We start from the raw sequence: 25,207 nt of genomic DNA, 5'->3' as shown, positions 1-25,207 counted from the left end.
TTAAATTGAAACCATTACTGTGGTGGTCTACAAGATAACAGAAAATACATGATGCTGTTCAGGATCTTTCCAGTGTTGCCAACTCCCCCTGATAGAAAGCAGCTGAAGTTGACCCAGAAAGTCACCCAGATGACGTCAGATGCTAATGATGTCATCACGCCACATTGGCGTTCATTTTCCCCATAGCATCTTCCATCCATCCATCTATATATATATATATATATATATATATACATATATATATACATATATATATATATATATATACATATATATATATATATATATACATATATATACATATATACGCGCATATATATATGCATACATACATACATATATACACATACATATATATATATATATATATATATATATATATATATATACATACATACATACACATACATACATATATATATACATACATATATATATATATTTATACATACATATATATACATATATATTTATATACACACATATATGTACACATATATATCTCTATATATATACACACACACATATATATATATATATATATATATCTGTATATATACATATATATACACATTATATATCTGTATATATACATATATATACACATTATGTATATATATATATGTATATATTATATATATATATACATATATACACGTACATATACATATATACACATATACACACATATATACATATACACGTCACACACACACACACATATATATATACACATATATACATACATATACACATATACATATATATATATATATACACATATACATACATATACACATATATACACATATACATATATATATATACACACATATACATATATATACACATATACATATATATATATATATATATACACATATATACATATATATATATATATATATATATATATACACACACATATACATACATATATATACATATACTGTAAATCCTCCAATATTAGCCTGTATTTAATTAACTGCCGGGTAATTGGCCAAATGGGTGAGGAGCTTTATTTGATTAGTCAAAAACTTCATGCTTCCGTTTGATTGACAAAATGCATTATGTATAGCGTACATCTGAGCTGACCATTCATTGCGATTTTTTTTCTGTTATTTGCGATATGCGTATTGTGCAGCCCTAGTGCAAATTAAATAAATATGACACTTGTTTACATGTATACAAATCTATGTATTTTTGTATTGATTTTTTTTATTTACTTGCAAATATTTACAGTATTTCTTTGTTTGGTGCAATTTAAAGTCCGACTGATAGGTGGCAGAAGTTTTTACTGTCTTCTTTCTGACAGAATATTGAGATCTTGCAAGAACACTGAATGTGTCTTAGAAGTATCTGGCCTGGGTTTTCCAATTAAATTCAATCTTAAAAGTTGCAAATATGGTCTGGCTTTTAGTATCGCAATATACATTTTATTGTCTCCCCAGTTTTTATATAGTGTCTAGCAAGAATCTTGCCAATACACGACCTTAGAAACCATGAGCCATTTTTTTTATCATGAAAGCTGTGTCTAAAATCTTTGGCTCTGAGAAGTAAATGAAAAAATGTAAGAGGAATGGTCTCCACACAGTCCTGTGTTGTGGAAAATGTGACAGTGTGTTTACTTTTTTGTTTAAGGTCATATCACAATCCAACACAAATGGGTAACATTCAGATACACAAATCGTCTCAATGCAATGCTTCAACAAACAGGTCAGCGCTGCTGTGCTACACTTTCCCTGCACTTCCGCTGGCATGTGATGGGAATCGATAATCACTCACCTTCAAATAAAAAATCCCACGAGTCCCCTGACATTGCTGAGGTTACAAAACTGATTAAGGTAAAGGACATCAGCAGGAAAAAAGATCTGAGGGCAACTCATTCAACCTAAAGAAAAATGTATGCGTTGTAGGATCGATCCCGGCTTCCGGCAGAGAATTCTGCTGGATGAGTGATACACTGTAAAGTAAAACGCTTTGGAGTATTCGGACTCAGAAAGGCCCTATACAAGCACAAGTCATTTATCATTTATCATCAACACTGCTCCTGTGGTTCATGGATGTATCAAAACACAAGCAGTGGTTTTGAAAGCAGCAGTAATGTTCTGCCACAAGGTCAAACATGACTGACTACAGCTCTGTCGCAGCTGCTAATCTGTCAGTGTGTTACACAGTAGGAAAGTACAGTGGCAACTACGATATCAGCTGGCAGAAAGGAGGATTTTTTTCTTTAAGGGTGAGTCATTGATTCTAACCTTTATTAACCCAACTCAACATGAAGGAATAAAGCATTTGTGCTGTAAAACTGATATCTTGACCAAAGTACATCACAGGCATTTCATTTAGAATTTGGGAAAGTGTTTTAACCTCTTCAAGAGGACATATTTGACTTAAGACAAGTAAAACACTGAATCCAGCTTTAAAATTGAGAATATACCATTACAAATAAGCAAACTACAGCATTTCAGTCATAAGACAAGCCAATGATGGCAATCACTGCTGGAGGCAGCAATCTGCTGAACTTCAGCAGTCAACACCGAAGGAAAATAGAAATGAAAGCCAATGTCTATCTGGACCGACTGTTTTAAACATACAGTGGGGCAAAAAAGTATTTAGTCGGCCACCGATTGTGCAAGTTCTCCCACTTAAAATGATGACAGAGGTCAGTAATTTACATCATAGGTACACTTCAACTGTGAGAGACAGAATGTGAAAAAAAATCCATGAATTCACATGGCAGGATTTTTAAAGTATTTATTTGTAAATCATGGTGGAAAATAAGTATTTGGTCACTTCAAACAAGGAAAATCTCTGCCTCTCACAGACCCATAACATCTTCTTTAAGAAGCTTTTCTGTCCTCCACTCGTTACCTGTATTAATGGCACCTGATTGAACTCATTATCTGTATAAAAGACACCTGTCCACAGCCTCAAACAGTCAGACTCCAAACTCCACTATGGCCAAGACCAAAGAGCTTTCGAAGGACACCAGGAAAAGAATTGTAGACCTGCACCAGACTGGGAAGAGTGGATCTACAATAGGCAAGCAGCTTGGTGTGAAAAAAATCAACTGTGGGAGCAATTATCAGAAAATGGAAGACATACAAGACCACTGATAATCTCCCTCGATCTGGGGCTCCACGCAAGATCTCATCCCGTGGGGTCAAAATGATCATGAGAACGGTGAGCAAGAATCCCAGAACCACTCGGGGGGACCTGTTGAATGACCTGCAGAGAGCTGGGACCACAGTAACAAAGGTCACCATCAGTAACACACTACAACGGCAGGGAATCAAATCCTGCAGTGCCAGACGTGTTCTGCTGCTGAAGCCAGTGCATGTCCAGGCCTGTCTGAAGTTTGCCAGAGAGCACATGGATGATACAGCAGAGGATTGGAAGAAAGTCATGTGGTCAGATGAAACCAAAGTAGAACTTTTTGGTATAAACTCAACTCGTCGTGTTTGGAGGAAGAAGAATACTGAGTTGCATCCCAAGAACACCATACCTACTGTGAAGCATGGGGGTGGGAACATCATGCTTTGGGGCTGTTTTTCTGCTAAGGGGACAGGACGACTGATCCGTGTTAAGGACAGAATGAATGGGGCCATGTATCGTGAGATTCTGAGCCAAAACCTCCTTCCATCAGTGAGAGCTTTGAAGATGAAACGTGGCTGGGTCTTCCAACACGACAATGATCCCAAACACACCGCCCGGGCAACAAAGGAGTGGCTCCGTAAGAAGCATTTGAAAGTCCTCGAGTGGCCTAGCCAGTCTCCAGGCCTCAACCCCATAGAAAATCTGTGGAGGGAGTTGAAAGTCCGTGTTGCTCGGCAACAGCCCCAAAACATCACTGCTCTCGAGAAGATCTGCATGGAGGAATGGGCCAAAATACCAGCTACTGTGTGTGCAAACCTGGTAAAGACCTATAGTAATCGTTTGACCTCTGTTATTGCCAACAAAGGTTATGTTACAAAGTATTGAGTTGAATTTTTGTTATTGACCAAATACTTATTTTCCACCCTGATTTACAAATAAAATCTTTAAAAATCCTGCCATGTGAATTCACAGATTTTTTTTCACATTCTGTCTCTCACAGTTGAAGTGTACCTATGATGAAAACTACTGACCTCTGTCATCATTTTAAGTGGGAGAACTTGCACAATCGGTGGCTGACTAAATACTTTTTTGCCCCACTGTAATAATTTCTGATATTTATTTTTTGTTTGAGTGACAAAATCTGTTCTACGTGGTTGGGTCAAATGCAGCATAGGGCAAAACTGGAAACAATTATGAGTCCGTTAGAAGGTATTTTCTTTAGGGTTTTCCATTAAATTTGCATCACATTTAACCTCAGAAACTAAATTGAAAAGGGTTCCAGGTGTGTTCTGGACTCAAGCGACAGCTCTGCGACAACTTTAAGAAATTTGTCTTGCAGACTTTTCAAACATGTCCAAAGTTCCATCAACAAGGGTGAAGCTCTGTGACTTAGTCAAGGATGTTAGAATCCCCTTGAACATTTCTGAATCTCTTTTAAGGAAAATGGAATTTGGTCAAAGTCCGTTAAAATACTAGTATTAGATGAGCTGGGTCCATTTTGTGCAAATCCAAGGTGAACTTAACCCACAGAAGAAAGAACACCGGGCTTAGTTACAGGAATTAACATGTGTTGGTTACTTTAGTCTAGAACCAGAACCAGCTAATGGGTTAGTGCAGGGGTCGGCAACCTGTTCCCATCAAAGAGCCATTATTACCCGTTTCCCACAGTAAAGAAAACACTGGGAGCCACAGCAGCCCCGGCGTTGTGGGCGGGGCCTACCCTCAGACAGCAGAGGTGCTTTAACCAATCACAACAGGTGACAGCAGCCAGTACCGGTCGCTCTTATACGTCAAAGTTATCTTTCATAAGACGATAATCAATAAAATGATTTATATAAAAGAGCTGAAGATGTGGAGAGGGGCTTGGAGCGCGTCGCAGAACCAGAGCGCATGCAGGAACATTCCTCCGACTGAAGCGAGACTTGTCACTTAGAAAATGTTCCCTGATTATGAAACTTTGGCTGAATAGTGCTTGTTCTTGTCTCCAATGTGGCGACACATCCAGGAGCCTGTCTGAGGAGAATCCCAGAATCTCACATCCTCGTCAGCTCAGAAAGTGCCTATATAATTACGCACAAGCGTGACGCGTCAACCCGGTCTCACAGTAAGACCGGGTTGGAACTGTTCAGGTTTACGCAGACAGTCTTTACATTTAGAATTGGCATACAGATGTAAAATTAATGCAGTAAAATATAAAGCATTTTATTTAAATATCAATTCAGTATTTTACAAGCACAGAGAGCCACATCAGATGGATGGAAGAGCTGCGGCTTGCCGACCCTCGGGTTAGTGATTAAGTAAATCAAACCAAATGCTACGAGATTAGCTGATCTGAGGATGCTGTGAATCATGTCGGATAAGTAAATTGGCAGGTGGTGCAGACATTGTGTTGACAGCCTTAGGAAAAGCTCAAGATTCTGGAAAAATCAGCCCGCGAGAAGGTTCTTCCTTTTGTTGATGCACTATAATATTTCCCGTCTCTGCCTCTCTGCTCCTTTCGATTCTCATCGCCCATTTTTATTCCTCCTTTAATCAATTTCATTTCTCCCCGTCGACAAGCAAAAATGCAGCAGTTCTAACATGGTTTCCAAGGCAACATTCAGTTGCTAAGCAACCCACAACTCTCCATCACCCTTTCCAGAAGTCTGACAGATGGAGAGGGAGAATGCCAAGGTGATAGTGAGAGGAGAAGAGGAGCTACATAAGGAAAGAATGAAGAAAAAGAATGTAAAGAACAAGAATGGAGGGAGAGCTGCGAGGCAAGAGAGCAAAGAGATGATGCAAGAGTCGGATCGACTCGTCAATGGCTCTTTCAATGAATTCCTTCTCTGCCTCCAGACTTCTGTTTCACACTTTACTCTGGTATCCATTTGGAACCGAGCTGGTGTTAATGTAACAGTTGAGCTCTGGTAGAAGAAACGATCAGGAATTACGTCAGATTAGCAGGCACCTCTCCAGAGAATAAGACAGAAGGGTAGTGATGAGTTTGTGCTTGCATAAACATGCCCACATCATTAAAAACCAATTTAAACAGATCTCTTTCATTCCCATTGTCCACACTGGATGTATGGTAACCACGCTCCAGTGCTTTTACTACATCCTGGTTACAGACAGTACACAACCTGGTTTCACAAATTACTTTCTGGCTCTCCTGAGGTAAAATATGATTTACAAAATCAGTTAGCAAACAGCTGACAGGGGACAGATCATCTGAAAAGAATATAAGCTGGTTACCAACACGCTGTTTGCTCCAGTTTGCAGCTTTAAATGAGGCTCTTAAAAGTCCGAACACTCAAAGCCGGGTTCTGAGTGCAGCTCAGCGCTGTAGCAATCAGCTCTTCACTGTAGAAAACTGATTTTATACAGAAATGAACACATTCAAGTTGAAGTGGTGGCTAGTCCCCTTGCTATTATTAGATCACACAACCCATTCCTTGCATAACAGTCACCCTGCCTGACCCCTGTTTAGTGAAGCCCGGCCCCTCACAAAGGAGCTGGCTCCCCACCCAATACCAGCACAGGTGAACGGACTAAAACGTACACTAAAGCTGATTCAGTTGATGCACAAACCTTATTTTCACCAAATCTGTCCCAATACGCATAATAGAACTCTACATTTAATTTCCATCCCTGACGACAGAACTTCCAGCAGTGACCCTGGTCATCATGATGAAACAAGTTCAAATCTCTTACCAATCGGGCCTTAAGCAACCTGAGAAATAGTTTTCTTCATGACACCAGAACTGAATCCAGGGTTTAAACCGGACCAGTGGAAGTTGAATCATTTATACGTTTCGGTGACTTGGGTCAAACAGACTCATCACTAGCATCAGACCTAAGAGTGAGCGTTTTTAGAGCGAGGAGCCAAGAAAACTTGGCAACCTTCCATGGGTTTTTGCTCTGGAAGCAGCACAATATGTTGATGTTTCTGAGGCTGAAGTTAGGGGCCATGTTGGATTGTAAAATAATAGGATTTAATGTTCAAAGACCTTCAAGAAAATTGCATTAGAGCTGACAAAGGCAGTCAGTGCCAGTGAAATAAGGCAGGTGTGCTGTGGTATCGTTATTTGGAACTAAAAGCACGACTGCAGCTTTTCATGTGAGGGGAGCAACAAAAGTACGGATGGATTATTCCCTTTGTTCTGCAGTGTCTCATCTTAGACAGTTACACAAGAACCTCGGGCCTGGTTTCAGACTTACAATTAACATTTCTGAGAAAGTTGTGAGAACTTTTTATGCAGTTAAATGAAAAACCAATCAATGATGAGATGTGAAGTCCGTTTAAGTAGTATTTCAAACTGAACTTAGTAAAAGTAGGTTCATGTGATAAATTAGTAAATATGATCCAGCCGCAGAGACACATGATAACCTATCGCTACATTTCATGATGTTTAAACGGCTATTACAACAGAAAAATGCAAAGGCAAACATTAACCATTCAAATGAAAAAATGAACACTTTCTGACAAAGTCCCCAACTCAACACTATTCACCTTAACTGGGATGCCTAACTAAACAATATGCAGTCAGGTCTGATCTACTAAATGAATGTGGTAGATGAGCATCAGAAAGCAGCAACACAGGTCAGACGCTAAAGAGGGCTTTGGTTTTGTTGCAACATGCGAAACAGGAATGGGAAGGTTTTTATGCAGTACCACTGTTGAGAAGGAAATGAAGTGTGAAATCTGATTCATTGTTACTTTGATGCACCCACAGAGGTTAACCAGTTCCTTGCATTACAGCAGCTAAAAGGGTGGCAGTAGGGCTTTTTGTCTGATTTTGTAGAAAAGTTTGAAGTAATGATTATCTAAAATGTTGAAGCCTTTTCTGTTCAGAGAAATAAAGTTTGTCTTTAAGGACTGATGAGCTGAACTGATGGGCTTGTGTGAGTGTAGCCAAATCAAGTGTATTACTTATAGGTGTGTCGATTCAACATTTAATCTATGTAGACACAGAGGACTGTGGGGTGAGGAGGGGTGGAGTGGTGGCACCAGCTGGCATAGGTCAGACGATACCAGCACTGCCCGCTCACCACAGCCACGAATACACCTCATCAACACGCACCAACACTGTATTGGAGCAGGGAAAGGGAGACTAAGGGTCTGAGCACACCTGTTGTCACTTGGCTTCCCAGGGCTGGAGGCTAGGAGGGGGATCTGGCCATCTGGTTGGGGTCTGGGGTGGTGGGTCGCTTTGCTCGGCATTGGGTGGGGGAGCCTGCTCATCAGCACCCCAACAGGAAGGGTCGAACTCTGGGAACCGGTGATGGTTGCACCCTTTGTGCAGCAGTACTGGGACCAGAGTGAATAGGGGTGTATGGGGAGCATGAGTAGGTGTCTGGCGTGCATTTTTGTATGGCTTAGGTTGTATGTGTATGTGAGAACATGGGGGAGGAAGTGTGTGACTGTGTTTGTGTATGACTGTATATGTCAGGTGGGGCCTTTGACTCCTCCCCTCTCCTGGGACTTATTTTGCTGCTATACAAATTCGCCTCCCCTCCCCCTGCCACGAGTGTGGTGCCTTGGTCTGCCTGAATGTTCGTGGCTTCCGGGTCAGGAGGTTTAAGATTTTTGGCATCTGTCTGATCAATCCCGGTGGCTGTCTGGTGGGGTCTGGGTCCCTGGGCTCTGCTGGGTCCCCGGGGGGGGGTGGTCGCCCCTGGGTCCCGGGTCGCTGGGTCCCGGGCTCAGCCGGCTAGGGGGTGGGTGGCTGCGGGCGTGCCTGAGGGCTTGCCGCTAATATCTCCCGGGACTCTGCCGGTTGCTGCTTGTGGCCCCCCGGGGCGATCCTCTGTGCCTCTCGAGGGGGGCAGGGGCCTTTCTGGTTGCAGTCTCCTTGGGGTTCCTGTGTTCTGGGGCAGCGCCTGGATCTCTCAGACTTGGAGCTCCCTCTGTCTCCTACACATCTTTGGGGGGCAGATCTGTGGTCCCTCACACTCTCTATTGGGACGCTTTTATAGAGAAACCTTACAAAAACAAGCGTGTGTACACACACAGGTGCCCACATGGTGCTCTATGAAAAAGCTATCACTTAAAAAAACTAAACAATGAAAGAAATGCAACAAACATCATGATAATAGAATAGAAATCTAATCCAAACATGAGGTACCTAAAATGGCACCCCCCCCTGTATTGCTGATTCCTGAAAACGGCTCCAAAATAAATGAGATGTTTTATAAACCCTTACATCACTGCCTGCTTTTTACTACTTGATTGTTTTTATGATATTTTCCAAAGTATTTTTGGACTTGACCACTGGATGAAGTTTATTTTTTGAAAGTTGAGATTGTAAAAAAAATAAAGTATGAATCTTTGAAAGAGTAAAGTAAATACAGATATAAAGTAGAATCACATAAACTGCCATAACATTTTGGGAGAATAGCACAGCTTTAAGATGGCAGCAACACACTTTGGTCTTGGTTGTGCTTGGACTAGCTGTTAGTTCATTACAGGGAGTGCAGAATTATTAGGCAAATGAGTATTTTGTTCACATCACCCTCTTCATGCATGTTGTCTTACTCCAAGCTGTATAGGCTCGAAAGCCTACTACCAATTAAGCATATTAGGTGATGTGCATCTCTGTAATGAGAAGGGGTGTGGTCTAATGACATCAACATCCTATATCAGGTGTGCATAATTATTAGGCAACTTCCTTTCCTTTGGCAAAATGGGTCAAAAGAAGGACTTGACAGGCTCAGAAAAGTCAAAAATTGTGAGATATCTTGCAGAGGGATGCAGCAGTCTTAAAATTGCAAAGCTTCTGAAGCGTGATCATTGAACAATCAAGCGTTTCATTCAAAATAGTCAACAGGGTCGCAAGAAGCGTGTGGACAAACCAAGGCACAAAATAACTGCCCATGAACTGAGAAAAGTCAAGCTTGCAGCTGCCAAGATGCCACTTGCCACCAGTTTGGCCATATTTCAGAGCTGCAACATCACTGGAGTGCCCAAAAGCACAAGGTGTGCAAAACTCAGAGACATGGCCAAGGTAAGAAAGGCTGAAAGACGACCACCACTGAACAAGACACACAAGCTGAAACGTCAAGACTGGGCCAAGAAATATCTCAAGACTGATTTTTCTAAGGTTTTATGGACTGATGAAATGAGAGTGTCTTGATGGGCCAGATGGATGGGCCCATGGCTGGACTGGTAAAGGGCAGAGAGCTCTAAACTGACTCAGACGCCAGCAAGGTGGAGGTGGAGTACTGGTTTGGGCTGGTATCATCAAAGATGAGCTTGTGGGGCCTTTTCGGGTTGAGGATGGAGTCAAGCTCAACTCCCAGTCCTACTGCCAGTTTCTGGAAGACACATTCTTCAAGCAGTGGTACAGGAAGAAGTCTGCATCCTTCAAGAAAAACATGATTTTCATGCAGGACAACGCTCCATCACACACGTCCAAGTACTCTACAGCGTGGCTGGCAAGAAAGGGTATAAAAGAAGAGAAACTAATGACATGGCCTCCTTGTTCACCTGATCTGAACCCCATTGAGAACCTGTGGTCCATCATCAAATGTGAGATTTACAAGGAGGGAAAACAGTACACCTCTCTGAACAGTGTCTGGGAGGCTGTGGTAGCTGCTGCACGCAATGTTGATGGTGAACAGATCAAAATACCGACAGAATCCATGGATGGTAGGCTTTTGAGTGTCCTTGCAAAGAAAGGTGGCTATATTGGTCGCTGATTTGTTTTTGTATTGTATTTGAATGTCAGAAATGTATATTTGGGAATGTGGAGATGTTATATTGGTTTCACTGGTAAAATAATTGAAATGGGTATACATTTGTTTTTTGTTAAGTTGCCTAATAATTATGCACAGTAATAGTCACCTGCACACACAGATATCCCCCTAAAATAGCTAAAACTAAAAACAAACTAAAAACTACTTCCAAAAACATTCAGCTTTGATATTAATGAGTTGTTTGGGTTCATTGAGAACATGGTTGTTGTTCAATAATAAAATTATTCCTCAAAAATACAACTTGCCTAATAATTCTGCACTCCCTGTAGACCTGAAGGACGTTAAGCTGTTCAGTAAGCCATCTAAGTGTGATAGGAATTACGTTGACCTTTTACCAAAAAAAAACACACTTTAAATGGCCCTTTAACAATCAGAGTAATCACGTGACTCTAAAGTCACTCAATTTGGTTCTTAAAAAGTTTAAAGCTTGGGTGTGCAGTAAAAACTAACAAGATTTCTTAGATTTGACTGTCTGTATGTATGGTATGAGGCATGGTTTTCAGCTCTTTTCAGAAGGGGGGAGAGCAGGGGTGGGAGCTACAGCTGTTTATTTCAAAATCTCCTTCTCCTCTCCATGATGACATCACAATAAATCACTTTTTCCACAAAAATGGTTCCAGTGCTGGTTAGAGCTGGTGCTAATCCCAGAACTAGTTATTTTTGTTTCAACTGCCAAATTTCTGGTATCAGTATATCAGTGGTAACGTGCAAGGATGTAGCACCAAGTCTTTGCTAGGCTGGAAATGGGGACATGGGTTTGTGCACGACTGCGAGTACATTTTTATATATTCACCAATGTCCTATAGGGCCAAAAAATACAAGGATGTGTTTGAAATGTTTACTTGTTCATTCACGCTCTACAATGTGTTCACTATATAAATAGTCTGCTACATGGGAATTAGAAAACAGAGCTGTTTTAATTTTCAAATACCACCTGAATGTAGTATGACTCATCAGCAGTTTTCAGTCTTGCTGTCACATGAACATTTTCAGGGTGGATTGACCTGATTAAAACACACCTGTGTCTGAGGTGATGGATGCCATCATTTAGCTAGTTGTGACAAGGAGTGTGACCACCATCATTAATCTCCATGACACTGTCTTAGTATTCAAGTTTTTCAATTCAAGTTTATTTATATAGCGCCAGATCACGACAAGAGTCATCTCAAGGCACTTCACATAATAAACATTCCAATACAGGTCAGTTCATTAACTCATTCGCTGCCAGTCATTTCCTGATCGGTAAAGCCCTTCGCTGTCAGCGTTTCTCACCGTTTTCACTGTTTTTTTTAAGAGTCACAGAACGTTGCGCGCTAGGATGATGTCAACACCAAAACAACCAAAACAAAGCAGAGACTCACCTCTTACATCAGGAAGAATCCGCGCGTTTCGAGATTTCTCCATTCTTCCATAATCGGCAGAAGCTTTTCCGGTTCGCGCTTCACTTTTTTTTACAGCAGCAGCCCAAAACGATCTCCTAGCATATGGATTTTCTGCTTCCTCATCACATGACGTGTGTCATATGCGGATGAAGACTGGCTTTAGAGCTGAGATGTTTGTTCTCACGGTGCGGGGGCTCGTGCCGATGCCCACACAGTAAAAAAATATATAAATGACGACTTAAGTCGTCATTGGCAGTGAATGAGTTAAGCCAAGAAGTAAAAAGTTTCCTATATAAGGAACCAAGCAGATGGCATCGAGTCACTGACTGGTGTCAGTGACTTTACAGCAATCCTCATACTAAGCAAGCATTTAGCGACAGTGGAGAGGAAAACTCCCTTTTAACAGGAAGAAACCTCCAGAGGATCCTGGCTCAGCATAACCTGCCATCTGCCACGACTCACTGGGGATCAAAGACAGAGCAGACACATGCATACACCAACACCAGCCCACACACACAAACACACACACACACACAACATATATACCAAGTAATGTTTCTATCGTTACATTGTGATTTCTTAGTAAATAATCTATTTGGTGAGAGATAAACTTTATTATATTTATCCTAGTGAATCTATAATTAAACGGGTAAACTAGCAGTAGCACAATCAATGCCGAAGAAAATAAAATGTTATTATCAGGAGAGGGAGAATGTTTAAATGGTTTGCAACAGTGTTCAAGCCGATAGTATTTAATGACACACATGTGCTTTCTTGTTACACTCTTTGTTGTAATGTTTTCACTTGGCAGCTGCAGCAGAACCATCAATATTCAGAAATCAGAAATTATCATCTAAATGAAGATATTAGATATTTTGGTTTGTATAGTTTAAATCACTTAAATCCAGCTGCATCACATTAGTTTAAATGTGGCTTGCTTTATACATCTTTACTGTTTAGTCTAAACAATCATTTTAAACACCCTTTTTTCTTAAGTCCTGCAGCACAGCCAAATGAAGAGATTAGACACATTACAGCATAGAAATCTGGAATATTTTCAGCTATTCAGAGTCTGAAAATTACTTTCCAATCAGCTGTAAGCATTTGCATATTCTGTCAGCTCTGGTAACAATGCATCATCTCTACCACAGTTTTTAGGTACAATGTCTGTATGCTGCTTTTAGGAAACGTGAGCAGTTCCTGGAGACACTATATTATGAATAAAAAAGAGGCAACATTTCAGACACCACTACACACTGGCCCACACAATATACAGTGAATGAGTGGACATTTGGAATACTGCCAAAAACGCATATGTAGTACACCGGTTCGTACTCAAATCGGGTTTAAATTTGTTATAAGAACATACCGGCATACCGGCAAATAGCCTAGACAACTTCGGGAACGTTCACAGTGGGAAAGTGTTTCAGCAGGGATCAATTTCACTGCTACACACTAACACCAAATCCCATGTGAAAAGTAAACATTTATCATGCAGATCATGAAGCTAGCAGAAGCAGCCAAAAATGCAAGAAATTACATGTGTATCACAAAAGTGTGTGTTGTTAATGCACAAACAATGCAGAGTTAATGTGTCTTCTCTCGGGTGTTTCACATGAAATTTTCATTTGTATTTGGCCCTCTGGCTTTGGCCAGACTAGCCTCGGTTTGTACACCTTGCTGCTGATTGGCTGCTGAGACGTTGGGTTGAACCAATGCACCAGGAAGAATGGGTCGCCGACCGGACCGATCCATAGCACAGCTGTTGTTTTTTTTAATTTACCGTCTTTTGAAACTTTCGATATGTCATGCAGACCATTACATATCTACTTTAACAAATAATTATTCTAAATGTTGTCATTACTCTGATGTTTATCTTGCTTACAGATGTAGCCAAACAACACCTCTGTAGCTAGCGCTTTTTGGTTTAGACCGACTCAGTGTTTACGTTTTAATGGCAACGATTGGAGTGATGTATATGGAAAAATACTGTCAATTCTGTAAAAATGATATGATTCATTTAAAAACTGTGATATAAATATGTTGCCACACTACCCAGCCCTACTGACAAAGGTTTTTCCTATTGTTTTGCATTTCCTTGTTTAGTGTTAAACATTTTATACTTTTCTTGCCAAGAGCCAATCGAACCTGATAAGGACATTTTTCTTTATCTTTTAGTCTCTGGGCCAAAGGTTTTTACACAGCAACAAAAAGGGAGAGAGGGATTATCAAAAGACAAAGCAGCCCTAAAAAGTGGAACTTGCTTTGATGAAACCCGCTTAAAACTGCTTGAGAAATCTGTCATGAAATTTCACAAGACACACACTGATCAGGGTATATACAGCAATCCTTAAGTAAAATTTACTACTTTTTAATACTTTTTTTTACTACCTTCAGAATTTTTTTAAAACCATCACAACACTAAATTGCAAGTGTTAATCAGCGACGTATTTACACATATTTTAACATATATAACATACAAAAAGAATAGACTTAGAGACTCACTGATGTTGACAACGTATTGCACATATTTATTTTACTTAGAAAATAAGCCAGGCAACCTCTCCTCCTAAAGATAAAAACAAACTTGGATAAGTGGGGAAAATTGAATCTTACGCTATGGGGTAAAATTAATGTGATTAAAATGATGGTGGCCCCACAGTTCAATTATGTTTCCATGATGTTACCTGTGAGAATTCCTTTACATATATTTAGTGAATTTGAGAAGTTAATTAAAGATTTTTTGTGGAATAACAAAAAGCCAAGAGTGAATATAAAGAAAATGTGGGCCTCTAAAGACATTGGGGGAATGGCCCTGCCAAATGTGAAGTTGTATAATTTAGCTTTTGAAATGTCAAGACTGGCCAAGCACTGGACAGGTTCGGACCCTGAGCTGAGCTGGATGAAGATCGAACAGGAACTAGTGAGCCCTTTTACACCCTTGGATGTTCTCTCACAGGGCTCAGCAAGTAATGGACAAGACTTTTATGATAACCCAGTGCTCGGGTATTCAAAAGCTGTCTGGGTAGAGGTGCATAAGATGTGTGGAGCATCTCACTTAAGACAACCTTACACCTCACTATGGAACAACACTGCTGTACAGATTGGGCGAAAAACAGTGTTTTGGAAGGAATGGCTTGTCAAAGGTATACACAGGATAAGTGATCTTTACTCAGGGGGAGTGTTTATGTCATTCGCTGAAATAATCCAAAAATATGGTTTGATAAGAGAAAAGAATTTTTGGAAGTATTTACAAATAAGGGACTGTATTACCAAAGGAAAATTTAGTCAAAGCTCAAGTATGATGGTGGAGTTTTTAGAATTGTCCAGTACAGCACATAGAGCAGCTGTTTTCTACAAACTGTTTAACAATCCAAAGAAAGAGATATGTGAAAACTTGAGGATTATATGGCAGAGGGATTTGAGTTGTGCAATTTCTAAAGAAAATTGGGGTAGAATTTTGTCATTCTCGGATAAATATATAAGAGAGGTCAGGGGTAAATTTATTCAGTACAAATTAATACACAGGTGGTACTTCACTCCGTCCAAACTTTATAGAATGGGAATCAGTACCAGTAATAAATGTTGGAAATGTAGTTCAGATCCAGGGACATTTCTGCATGCTATTTAGGAAAGTTTATCCCTTTTGGCAAAAAGTATTGAACAAAATAGGTAGGTGGATTGGTATGATAATACCCTTGTCACCAAGATTGTGTTTATTAGGGGATCGGTCGGTGTTGCCTGGGGTTTCAAAATATGATTTTGTGGTTATAAAGGTGGGGGTGATTGCAGCGGCCCGAGTTATCCTCAGTGTATGGAAGCAACCATCTCCTCCAGAATATAATAGGTGGGAAGAAAATATGCTGAAAATGGTGGCATATGAAAATTTTTTGGCTAGGATTAATGATGATAGGGAGGGTTTTGACAAATCATGGGGACGGGTTTTTGGCTAAGACGGTTGGAATTTATTTGGTTGGAGCGATCATCTTCAGTTTAATCTTATGCGTACTGCGTTGCATTTTAGTAGGTATTGAAAACAGACCAAAAATACAAAGGTGAATTTATCATGGAATTGGAAGCTGTCCTTTTTATTTTATTTCATTTCATTTCATTTTTTTCTGTTGTTGTTTTGTTTTTGACTGTTCTGTTTTCGTTTCTATGTTCTCATGTGGTTAAAAGTAAATAAAGACTTCAATTACAAAAAAGAAAATAAGCCAGGCACTTCTGTTCAGCGGTTCAGACAGTTGACCACGAGGCCTGAAATGATGCAGAACGACCACTGAATATGACGTCATCATTATGTGACCGGATTTGCTAAAGTAGGGCTGCTCGATTATGGCAAAAACAATAATCACGATTATTGTGACTGAAATTGAGATCTCGATTATTTAAGATGATTTTTCAATTTATGTAGATTTTTATTTTTTTATTTTTATTCAGTCATAAAACTGCTCAGGGCACAATCAGGGCAAAAATAAACAAGAAACAAGATGATCACTAAAATAACTCCTGATTCCCAGTATAAAAAGACCGATATACTTATAGCTCATAGTCTATGACCCAAGGGCTATAGACCTTGGTTTAACTCATTTAAGTCTAACCAGTACAGACCCAAATACCAATATCTTGCAAATACTGACAGCAAGAATTATACAGTGGCATTTATAACAAATACATGCAAATTACTGTTCACTAAATGTTGCATAGCATTTATTGAGTCGTGTCAAGGTGCTGTAGGAGCGTGCACTAGCACCGTGTCCTCAGAGAGATTAGTTATTAGTTATCAGCGTGAGGAACTTATTTCTACCTTATTTATAAACTATTTATTTACAAGTCCATCAGTTAATGTAATTGTCCCAACCACAGCTGCACCCCCCACCCCCAACCCGGTCTCACAGCAATCAGGGGCAAGCTGCACGTGTGTTTAGCACGCCGCACGCGCACATTTAGCCGTTTTTATCGGCTCAGGAGTCCGCAGGTGCGGTGTGTGTGTCACTCACTCTGGTTACTCCAACAGGGAGCCGGCTCCGAGAGCTGTCTTTAGCGACTGACACATCACTACATCATTCCCTTTCCTAATGTCCTGAAGAACGGTCCGGAGTGCAGGCGGAGTGTTTAGCTAACCTGCAGGAAATGTCGACGACAGTTATCCAGAAAGTAGCTAAGGGTTATCAGAGATGTTTCTGAGGTGTTCGCTAGGTACTTTTAAGATTTAAAAAGTCAAGAAGGGGGTCTGAGAAGCTGTTAGAAATAGCGTCAAAGTCGCTAAGTTAACTTGGCAACACTGGGAGGAGCGCTTCATTTGTAACTCAAGGCAGCGCAAGCGGGAGGAGCAAATAATCGGCTTGTTTTTTTGTTTTTATAATCGTTCAAAACATTTCATTCGGAATATATTTCTATGTCGATGTTCAGAATACGACATCTGATAGTCTGAAAAAAATAATACCTAATTTGGAAAAAATAATACCTCTGAGACCAAATTTAACACTTTTAATGGCCTTAAATTTGACTCTTTTTATTTATCACTTTTTAATACTTTTTAAAACCCCGCGGACACCCTGCTGATCCACCACAACATTCAGGACACCTCCCTAAAACTGTACATCCATATCCGATTAAATAAAAGCCAGCACCATTCTTATGGAAAGAAAAGAAGACAAAGGGAGGAGGAAGGGACAATTAACAGTCTATTCTCACGAGGGGCTGAGACCAGTAAAGAGTAAGTAAACCTAGCAGAAGCCTGCAGGGCGGCTGTGGTCCCCTGGTACTCCACAACTACTGGCTCACTGCCCGTCAGTTCAGAATGAAACAGGCACTGGGGCTTTGCTTCCACCCAGAGAAGTGGAGGAGGCAGGAAGCTTTGCTGTGAGTCATTGCAAACAGCATTTAACATGGAGCCGTCCTGCACAAAGAAAAACAAACACCTGCATGGATGTGTGATGGTTAATGCACAGATCATCCCTGTCCTTCTGTTGGACTACCCTCCTCAGGAACAGAGAGGATCATGGATGAGTTTAAACTGCTCAAAAATGCTTGACTGGATATTTGAATGCATTTAATCATACAGGTGCCACTTTTAATATCTGTATTGGCTCAAAGAAACTTGCAAAAGTTTTAGCAGTACTGGACGTAGAAAGTCATATTCACCAGACATTCCTTATGTAAAAACATGAAAAGCTCTACTGACTTTGTGCCTCCTGTTTTTCACATTCTGATTTGACATTAGGAGCAGTGACTCTTTGCTAACCTCACGGGGTGAATTAATCTTTAGTTCAACATTAGATGTGTTACAAAAATGCGTCCATGTGTTGCATCCTCTGATTACTAACAAACATGGCTCTTTCTCCTGTAACACAATGTTTCAAAAATAAAACATATCGGGCCATTTGAAAAATCACACATCTGCCGGTATAAAAACAAAATACACAGCAGAGCACTCCAGTGTGTCCATGTTAACTACAAAGAGTTTATTTACAATGTTGTTCTGTTCACCGTGTGGTTCAACAGAAGAAAAAATAAAAGCTTAAGCTGCTGAACCAGTCTTGATCTGCTTTACACAGCATCTGTTTCAGGGACTTTAGCTTGACTTCAGATGAAACTAGGTCTTTACAGGTGAAGTGATTGGGTTACACGCTAGAGCTACAAGGTCTCTCAGTGCGCCCACAGAGGAATAATTCCTTAATCCTAACTGTTTAGTTTCTTTTCTTCTCTCGGCATGTCGACAAAAGCTCATTAGTTCCCGGCCTCACCCGCTGGACTGGTTCAGTCTGTCGAGGTTGCAGACGTTGCGTCAGGCTGGAAGAAAACTTAGCCTGAAGTATCAGAGGAAGAATAAAATAATACTGATTTTGTAAGACAGATTTTACAAACTTCCGATGTTGTATTTATTTCCCAACCTCTACTATGGTTATGAAATCCACTGGGTGGCCAGATATTCACACTAGAAATGTTTGGTATTTTGTTTTATGACTTCCAGCAGAGATCTGCACCGCTCTAATTCTGACTTGCATTAGCATAAGATTTTAGCTACACAAGGTTTAAACTTCTTTCATAATTTACACAAATTTAACACAATTTCTGGAATATTTTAACAAGTGGAAATTTGGTATTCCATTTAATTTGTGATTTTTATCCCTGCAGTAAGAATATCATTGTTATTTAGAACTTTGTGTTGGCTGCAAATTTTGGTTATGCTCCATAACTGCATCAATGCACGAGATCTGAGCTTTCGGCCAGCAGATGGAGTTTAAAAGCTTCTCATTCCTCACTTTTGAAAATTATTTTACAATCACTGTTGATGAGTGCATCAGGATGCATTTAAACAACAACAAATTCTCATTTATCATACCATAGCTCAATAGTAACAGTAAAAATCCTTGTAGGTTCACAGAATAGGTACATTACTGCCCTGGAGAACTGTTGCTTTTAATTTGAGACGCTTCTCAATTCAAACAAAAAAGTATACTATACCAAGTCTTTTAACTCTATCTGAAACAGCCTGAACCCATTATAAACTTTCCAACCATAACATGAAGGTCATCCTACAAACATTCTAGGACTGAAAAGATTTGTTTTAAAAAATGCTTTAGAAACAAGAGACAGTAGTATCCTGGATCACATGAGCAGAAAAAAGGTCTTAAATTAAAAAAAAAGGCAAAAAGTTGTAACATTCCACATAAAAATACTTTAAAGGAGAAATATGTAAGATTTCTACAGTGAAATAACCACAAAACAGCCTAATGTCTTAATCATGTTGGAAGGAAGGTTAAACTGAAAAAGATTTCATCCTCAGCAAAAGGGGAGGTTGCCAGTTTTTCTCCTTTCAAATAAAACAAAGAGGGGTATAGTTACTGTTTACCATCAGTGAGTTTGTGAGATGGCAGAGTCTGCAATGACAGCGTTAGCAATTCGATACCAGCAGAGAAAGTGTCCACAGTTGTTTAAGGAACTGAAGCCAGTAACCAAGAGTGACCCAGAAGTTATTTCTCGTACCCCTAAGAAGCCACGTCATCTGTTCGTTGTCCTCTAATAAAACCAGGCCCCCACAATGCAGCTCTGAAATTGAAGCAATCCCGGAAGTACCAAAAATTGCAGTTCCACCCTCGTCCGCTGGGGGCTGGTGTCAGAAGCGAGCAAATCCTCATTGACTCCCATGTTAAAAATACCAATTTCACAGCAGAAATAAACATGTTTAAAGCCTGGTTCCAAAACATGTTTTTTGGTTTAAATTATCTAGTTTACACTCATGACAACTCTGAGGGGGGTGGATTTTGTTCTCACTCTTCTGTTTAAGTGTATTAAAAGCCTAAAATTCTGTATAATTAATGAGCATCCGACCCACGTGACCACAGAGCTAGCTCCGTGGAAAGGCCTCAGTAGAGCCTCGGTCTGGCTTGGAAACTGCTCCGGGATTTTGAGTCTCTGTGTTTGTGTATTCTTGTTTGGATATTTTTTGTGCAATTGTTGGACAAAATGACTTGCTGTGGCATTAATTGCACTAATAGAGCGTCCAAGGAGTCTCCACTTCATTTTTTTCGTTAAGTAAAATTATATTTATGTATTTTAGGTCACTGCCGAGCTGAGCTTAGATTTTAACATGTACTGTTTAACCATGACATTTAAATGTAATAGGGTAAAACCCAGTGCATTTAACATAATGCTGCACTTTAGAAAATGGTTGAAATATAACATGTTGGTGGTTCTGGGTTCCGACTATCGGCTTGTGGAGCTCTCGGGAGACCGATGTTTTCCACCCTTATCCCCTCCCCGCAGCCCGGTCCATCTCTGTCTGATCGCGGCTTCTGTTTGCTGCACGCGGGCTGACGGCTGGTTCTCCCAGCAGTTCAGCGCATCTGTCCGATCGCGGCTTCTGTTAGCTGCGTGGGTAGGGATGCACCGATGGATCGGCATTTGATCCCAATCGGCCGATAGCGCCCCTATCGGTTTTGATCGTTGTTTTCAAAATAGATCAAAGAAGACCGATCAGGTAGGGTTGTCACGGTGACCGGTGTAGCTGTAAACCCCGGTAAAAAAGTTGACAATAATAACAACCATCTTGTTTTTAAAAAAACTATATTATGTTGGTGGGATTACCGTGGCTGCGCTGTAGGCGCGGTGACCCTTACCAGCCACCGTATCATCTGCTGAAGTTGCCGGCGGCACATGCACGCTTTGTTGTTTACAACCAAAACTTTCTTGAAGCTAAAGCTGAATTAATGGTCAAAGGAGGAGACGGCAGTGCTAAGGAGGACATTTTTTTTCCCTCAAAGAAGACAAAGTGGGAAGTACGGGCATATTTTAGATATTTGAAGAATGCCGAGGGAGTTTATAGAAGACGACTATCCTGTTTGCAGCACGTGCAGAAAAAGTGTCTGTGAAAGGCAGCAACGCTTCAAATCTCATGACACATCTGCGTGACCATCACCCACAACTCTACAGTCAACGCAAGGCAAGCTAACGTTAGCGTTTTAGCTAAAATGCGTGATCCGAGGATTTGGGTTGAGGGAGAATGCAACGAGTCGCTATATAAAGCAGCCGCAGCGCCGCTACCTGCATATAAACCGTGTCGCGGACACCCCCATGTTGAAATGACGCTATGCATTACGGGGCTCCCAGGGGCAGATATGAGTTGGTCTCTCTCCGAGAATAATTATAAATTCATGACATTTTCCCAAATCTGCAAAGCTCAGCGGAAGGACACAAACCGAGGATAATATTTTCCTGATATAGGGTTTATTACTCAAGTAAGGGTAAAAAAGTATCTTATTAGAAGGCTACTTGGGTACTGAGTATCATCTGATCTAATATTTTTAAAATGATGACATCAAACAGACAAAAAATAAGAAGTTATGGGCAAATATTGGTATTTTAAAGACTAAAGGGAAAAAATGTGAACAAATAAACAACATAATTACAAAATAACACATTTTAGGCAAAATTTAGACACAAACTGAGGACAATATTTCCTGATATACAGGGTTTATTTAATTGTGTGAAAATGTAGCACGTTTAAAAAAAACGCAATAATACCGAAAACCGTGGTAATTTTGGTCACAATAACCGTGAGGTTAAACTTTCACACCGTGACAACCCTAATACAGACCATTTTAGATTAGGTTACATTTCCTTTATTCCCAGATTATGTAGTTTGTAGCACTCATTATAATGTTGTAGAAAATGTCTGGCCAATCCACGTGATCGGTGATCGGTATCGGTGATCAGCATTCTTTGATATCGGTATCGGTGATAGGCAGAAAAAAACCTGATCGGTGCATCCCTATGCGCGGGCTGATGGCTGGTTCTCCCAGCAGCTCGGCGCATCTGTCTGATCACGGCTTCTGTTAGTTGCGCGGGCTGACGGCTGGTTCTTATGGCAAGCCAGAACCGCCAAAATACGGCACTTCTCCCCGCAGCTCGGCGCATCTCTGTCTGATCTCAGCTTCTGTAAGCTGCGCGGGCTGACGGCTTGTGGAGCTATGGGATGGAAACCTTTCCACTCGGTTCTCCCCAGCGGCAGCTCTGCGCATCTCAGATCGCAGCAGCGCTTGTCTGCTGTGCGGCTGCCGGCTTGTGGAGCTCTCGGAGACCTCTGTGTTCCATCCGGTTTTACCCAGCGGTCAGCCCGGCGTATCTCTGACCTAGAAACTCTGGTGTTGTGCACAGTTAAATCCGGTTGTAGCTAGGTTGCTACCTCCGTTAGCTTAGCTCCCACCTCCGCATTAGCTTTGGGTTAGCTTCAGGTTAGCTTGTAGCTAGTTCGACCGGGTGTCGTCAGTCGATCCCAGCCTTACAGCCCCACCCTCAGCTCCTCCTCTCTTCCCTTTTATGGAATTGTCTGGGCTTGACGCAACCTGTGACACGGTCAAAATGGCGGTGGTGGCCATCTCCCATTTTAGCAGAAAAACTTGTTATTGGAGCTTATGGAAACCCATTGTCCATATATTTATGTCGATGAATAAAACTTGAAGCAGGTTAGAGGCCAACGTTGAGTTAACAATGCTAATGGTGAATTGAAGCATATAGTCCACTGTAAAAATATCTCAAGCTACTTTTTCAACTGCCAAAACATGATTTTACAGTGAAATGTGTGTGTAAAGTGAATAATGAGTCAATCGTGGCGTTTTACTTCCTTTTATGATTCATTATGAACTATAACAGCAAGATGGCAAACAACTTACTGTAATGCCAAAGGTATACTACCATAATAGGTGTAGTAAGTAGGGTTGCAAATATAAATTTTGGTGGTACAGTTATAGTTTGAGAAATAATCACGGATTCATGATTACCACAATTATTTTACATGAATTGATTTCACATCAATATATATATATATTTATGGATTGGTTATATTAACATATATAAATCACAAACACATTCTATAAATTATTAATAAAAGGCATGATTACATTTTATAAAGATTTTGAACCCCTGTATTGTTCCTTTTCAGACATTTTGCTTAAAAAAAATTCACTCTACTACTGCTGCCGCAAGCTGGTGGTGGTCGGAGCGGCTGGTGGCGCTTGTGCTCGGCAGCCTTGCCTCTGTCAGTGTGCCCCAGGGCAGCTGTGGCTACAATGTTTTCACCTTAATTGTAAAAACGAAGTCAGACTCACCAATTTTTTGGTTGAAAATTTTGTCAAACGTTAGTTCATCTCTCTCCTCCAGGTACTTCTGCATCACACTGCGAATGCTGTGAAAACAGGGAGGTGGGGAAGAGAAAGGAGATTAATGTACACCATCACAAGCATAGCAGCATACAACACATCCTCCTCCATCTTTCTCAGAGATCCTGACCTGGGTTTAGAACTCTCCCTGCCACCTGTCCCTGGACAGAGTGGAAAGGCAGGAAAGGGCCACATGGGAGGCTACTGAGGGAGGAAGCCTGGAGAGATACTAGTTACCCTGGGAATGGGTGTTAATGAGAATAGGACCAGGGAGAATGAATCAATTAACACCCCCCACCCCAAACACACAGGCCCATTAACGCTTTATCAGCAGCACCTTACACCCGGGACAAGGCAGCCAGAACAAGGCTTCACCTCCAAATAGCCTACTGAAAAACTTTTAGCTTCAAATGACAACAACTTCTTTAAGTTAAGCGAAAATAACAAAACAAGAACAGTTTCTCTAACAAAGCAGGGCCTTTTAGCTAAAAATGTGTGGTTTGTGTGAGTTTTTCTTGTTTAGATAAGAATAAAAAATTTGATTGTTAAATTATTTTGAAGCAGACTGTGTAAAACATACCAGGTGTTTCCACACAGTGTGTCAATACACACATAACTAATACTATTCTAATGTTGGTTTGCTGGTTTATGGTTATATTTTTCTTGACAGAACTGGTGTAACTGGGTCCAGTTTGCAGGCCGCCTTGCTAGCTAGCACACAGATTTATATATAGAATTGAGATCAGGGCCCTTATTTATCAAATGCTCATAGAAAGTAGAGCTGAAACAACTAATCAATTTATTCAATTATAATTGATTATTAAAATAGTTGACAACTTATTTAGTCAGCGATTAATTGTTTTATAATCACGTTTTACCATAAGAGGTCAATTTTTAACAATCTGTTACATCTGTTACAATCTGTTAAATTTGCGGCCAGTGTGTGGCAGTAATGAGCCACCAATCTACAAGTGGAGCAGTAGAAGAAGAAATCTGCCAATAGGTACTCCTGTTTTTCATGATGTACAACTCACATGGCGTACGCACAAGCTCACACTGAAGAAGTTGGCAGAGCAAATAAAGGTACAGGAGAAAAACAGAAACAAAACCAAAGAAAAAAAACTGAACAAAAACATCGAAAATTTAGGAGCACTTCACTCTAGACGCTGTGAAAAGACGGGCGACCTGCAAGGTATGCAAAAACGATTAGCATGGCACGGAAGCACAACTTCTCCAAATGAAAATCTGAGACAAAAACATTTTGGAGTTGATGCAGCGGAAGAGCCAGAGAGCCATGAGAAATGTTTATTTTGTGTAATTTTGTCT

General features: G+C 40.5%; 1 protein-coding gene across 1 annotated transcript in view; it reads right to left on the bottom strand.

Moving 5' to 3' along the window:
* grk3 (G protein-coupled receptor kinase 3) overlaps positions 1-25,207 on the bottom strand; it is a 119,911-nt gene that overhangs the window by 53,648 nt on the left and 41,056 nt on the right. The window contains exon 2 of the mRNA XM_054736904.2: positions 23,831-23,907. Coding sequence (XP_054592879.1) covers positions 23,831-23,907 — 77 coding nt within the window. The remainder of the gene's footprint in view (positions 1-23,830; positions 23,908-25,207) is intronic.

Source organism: Nothobranchius furzeri, chromosome 6 (genome assembly GCF_043380555.1).
Source record: "Nothobranchius furzeri strain GRZ-AD chromosome 6, NfurGRZ-RIMD1, whole genome shotgun sequence".
Lineage (NCBI taxonomy): Eukaryota > Metazoa > Chordata > Actinopteri > Cyprinodontiformes > Nothobranchiidae > Nothobranchius > Nothobranchius furzeri.
This window is presented reverse-complemented; position numbering and strand designations above follow the sequence as displayed.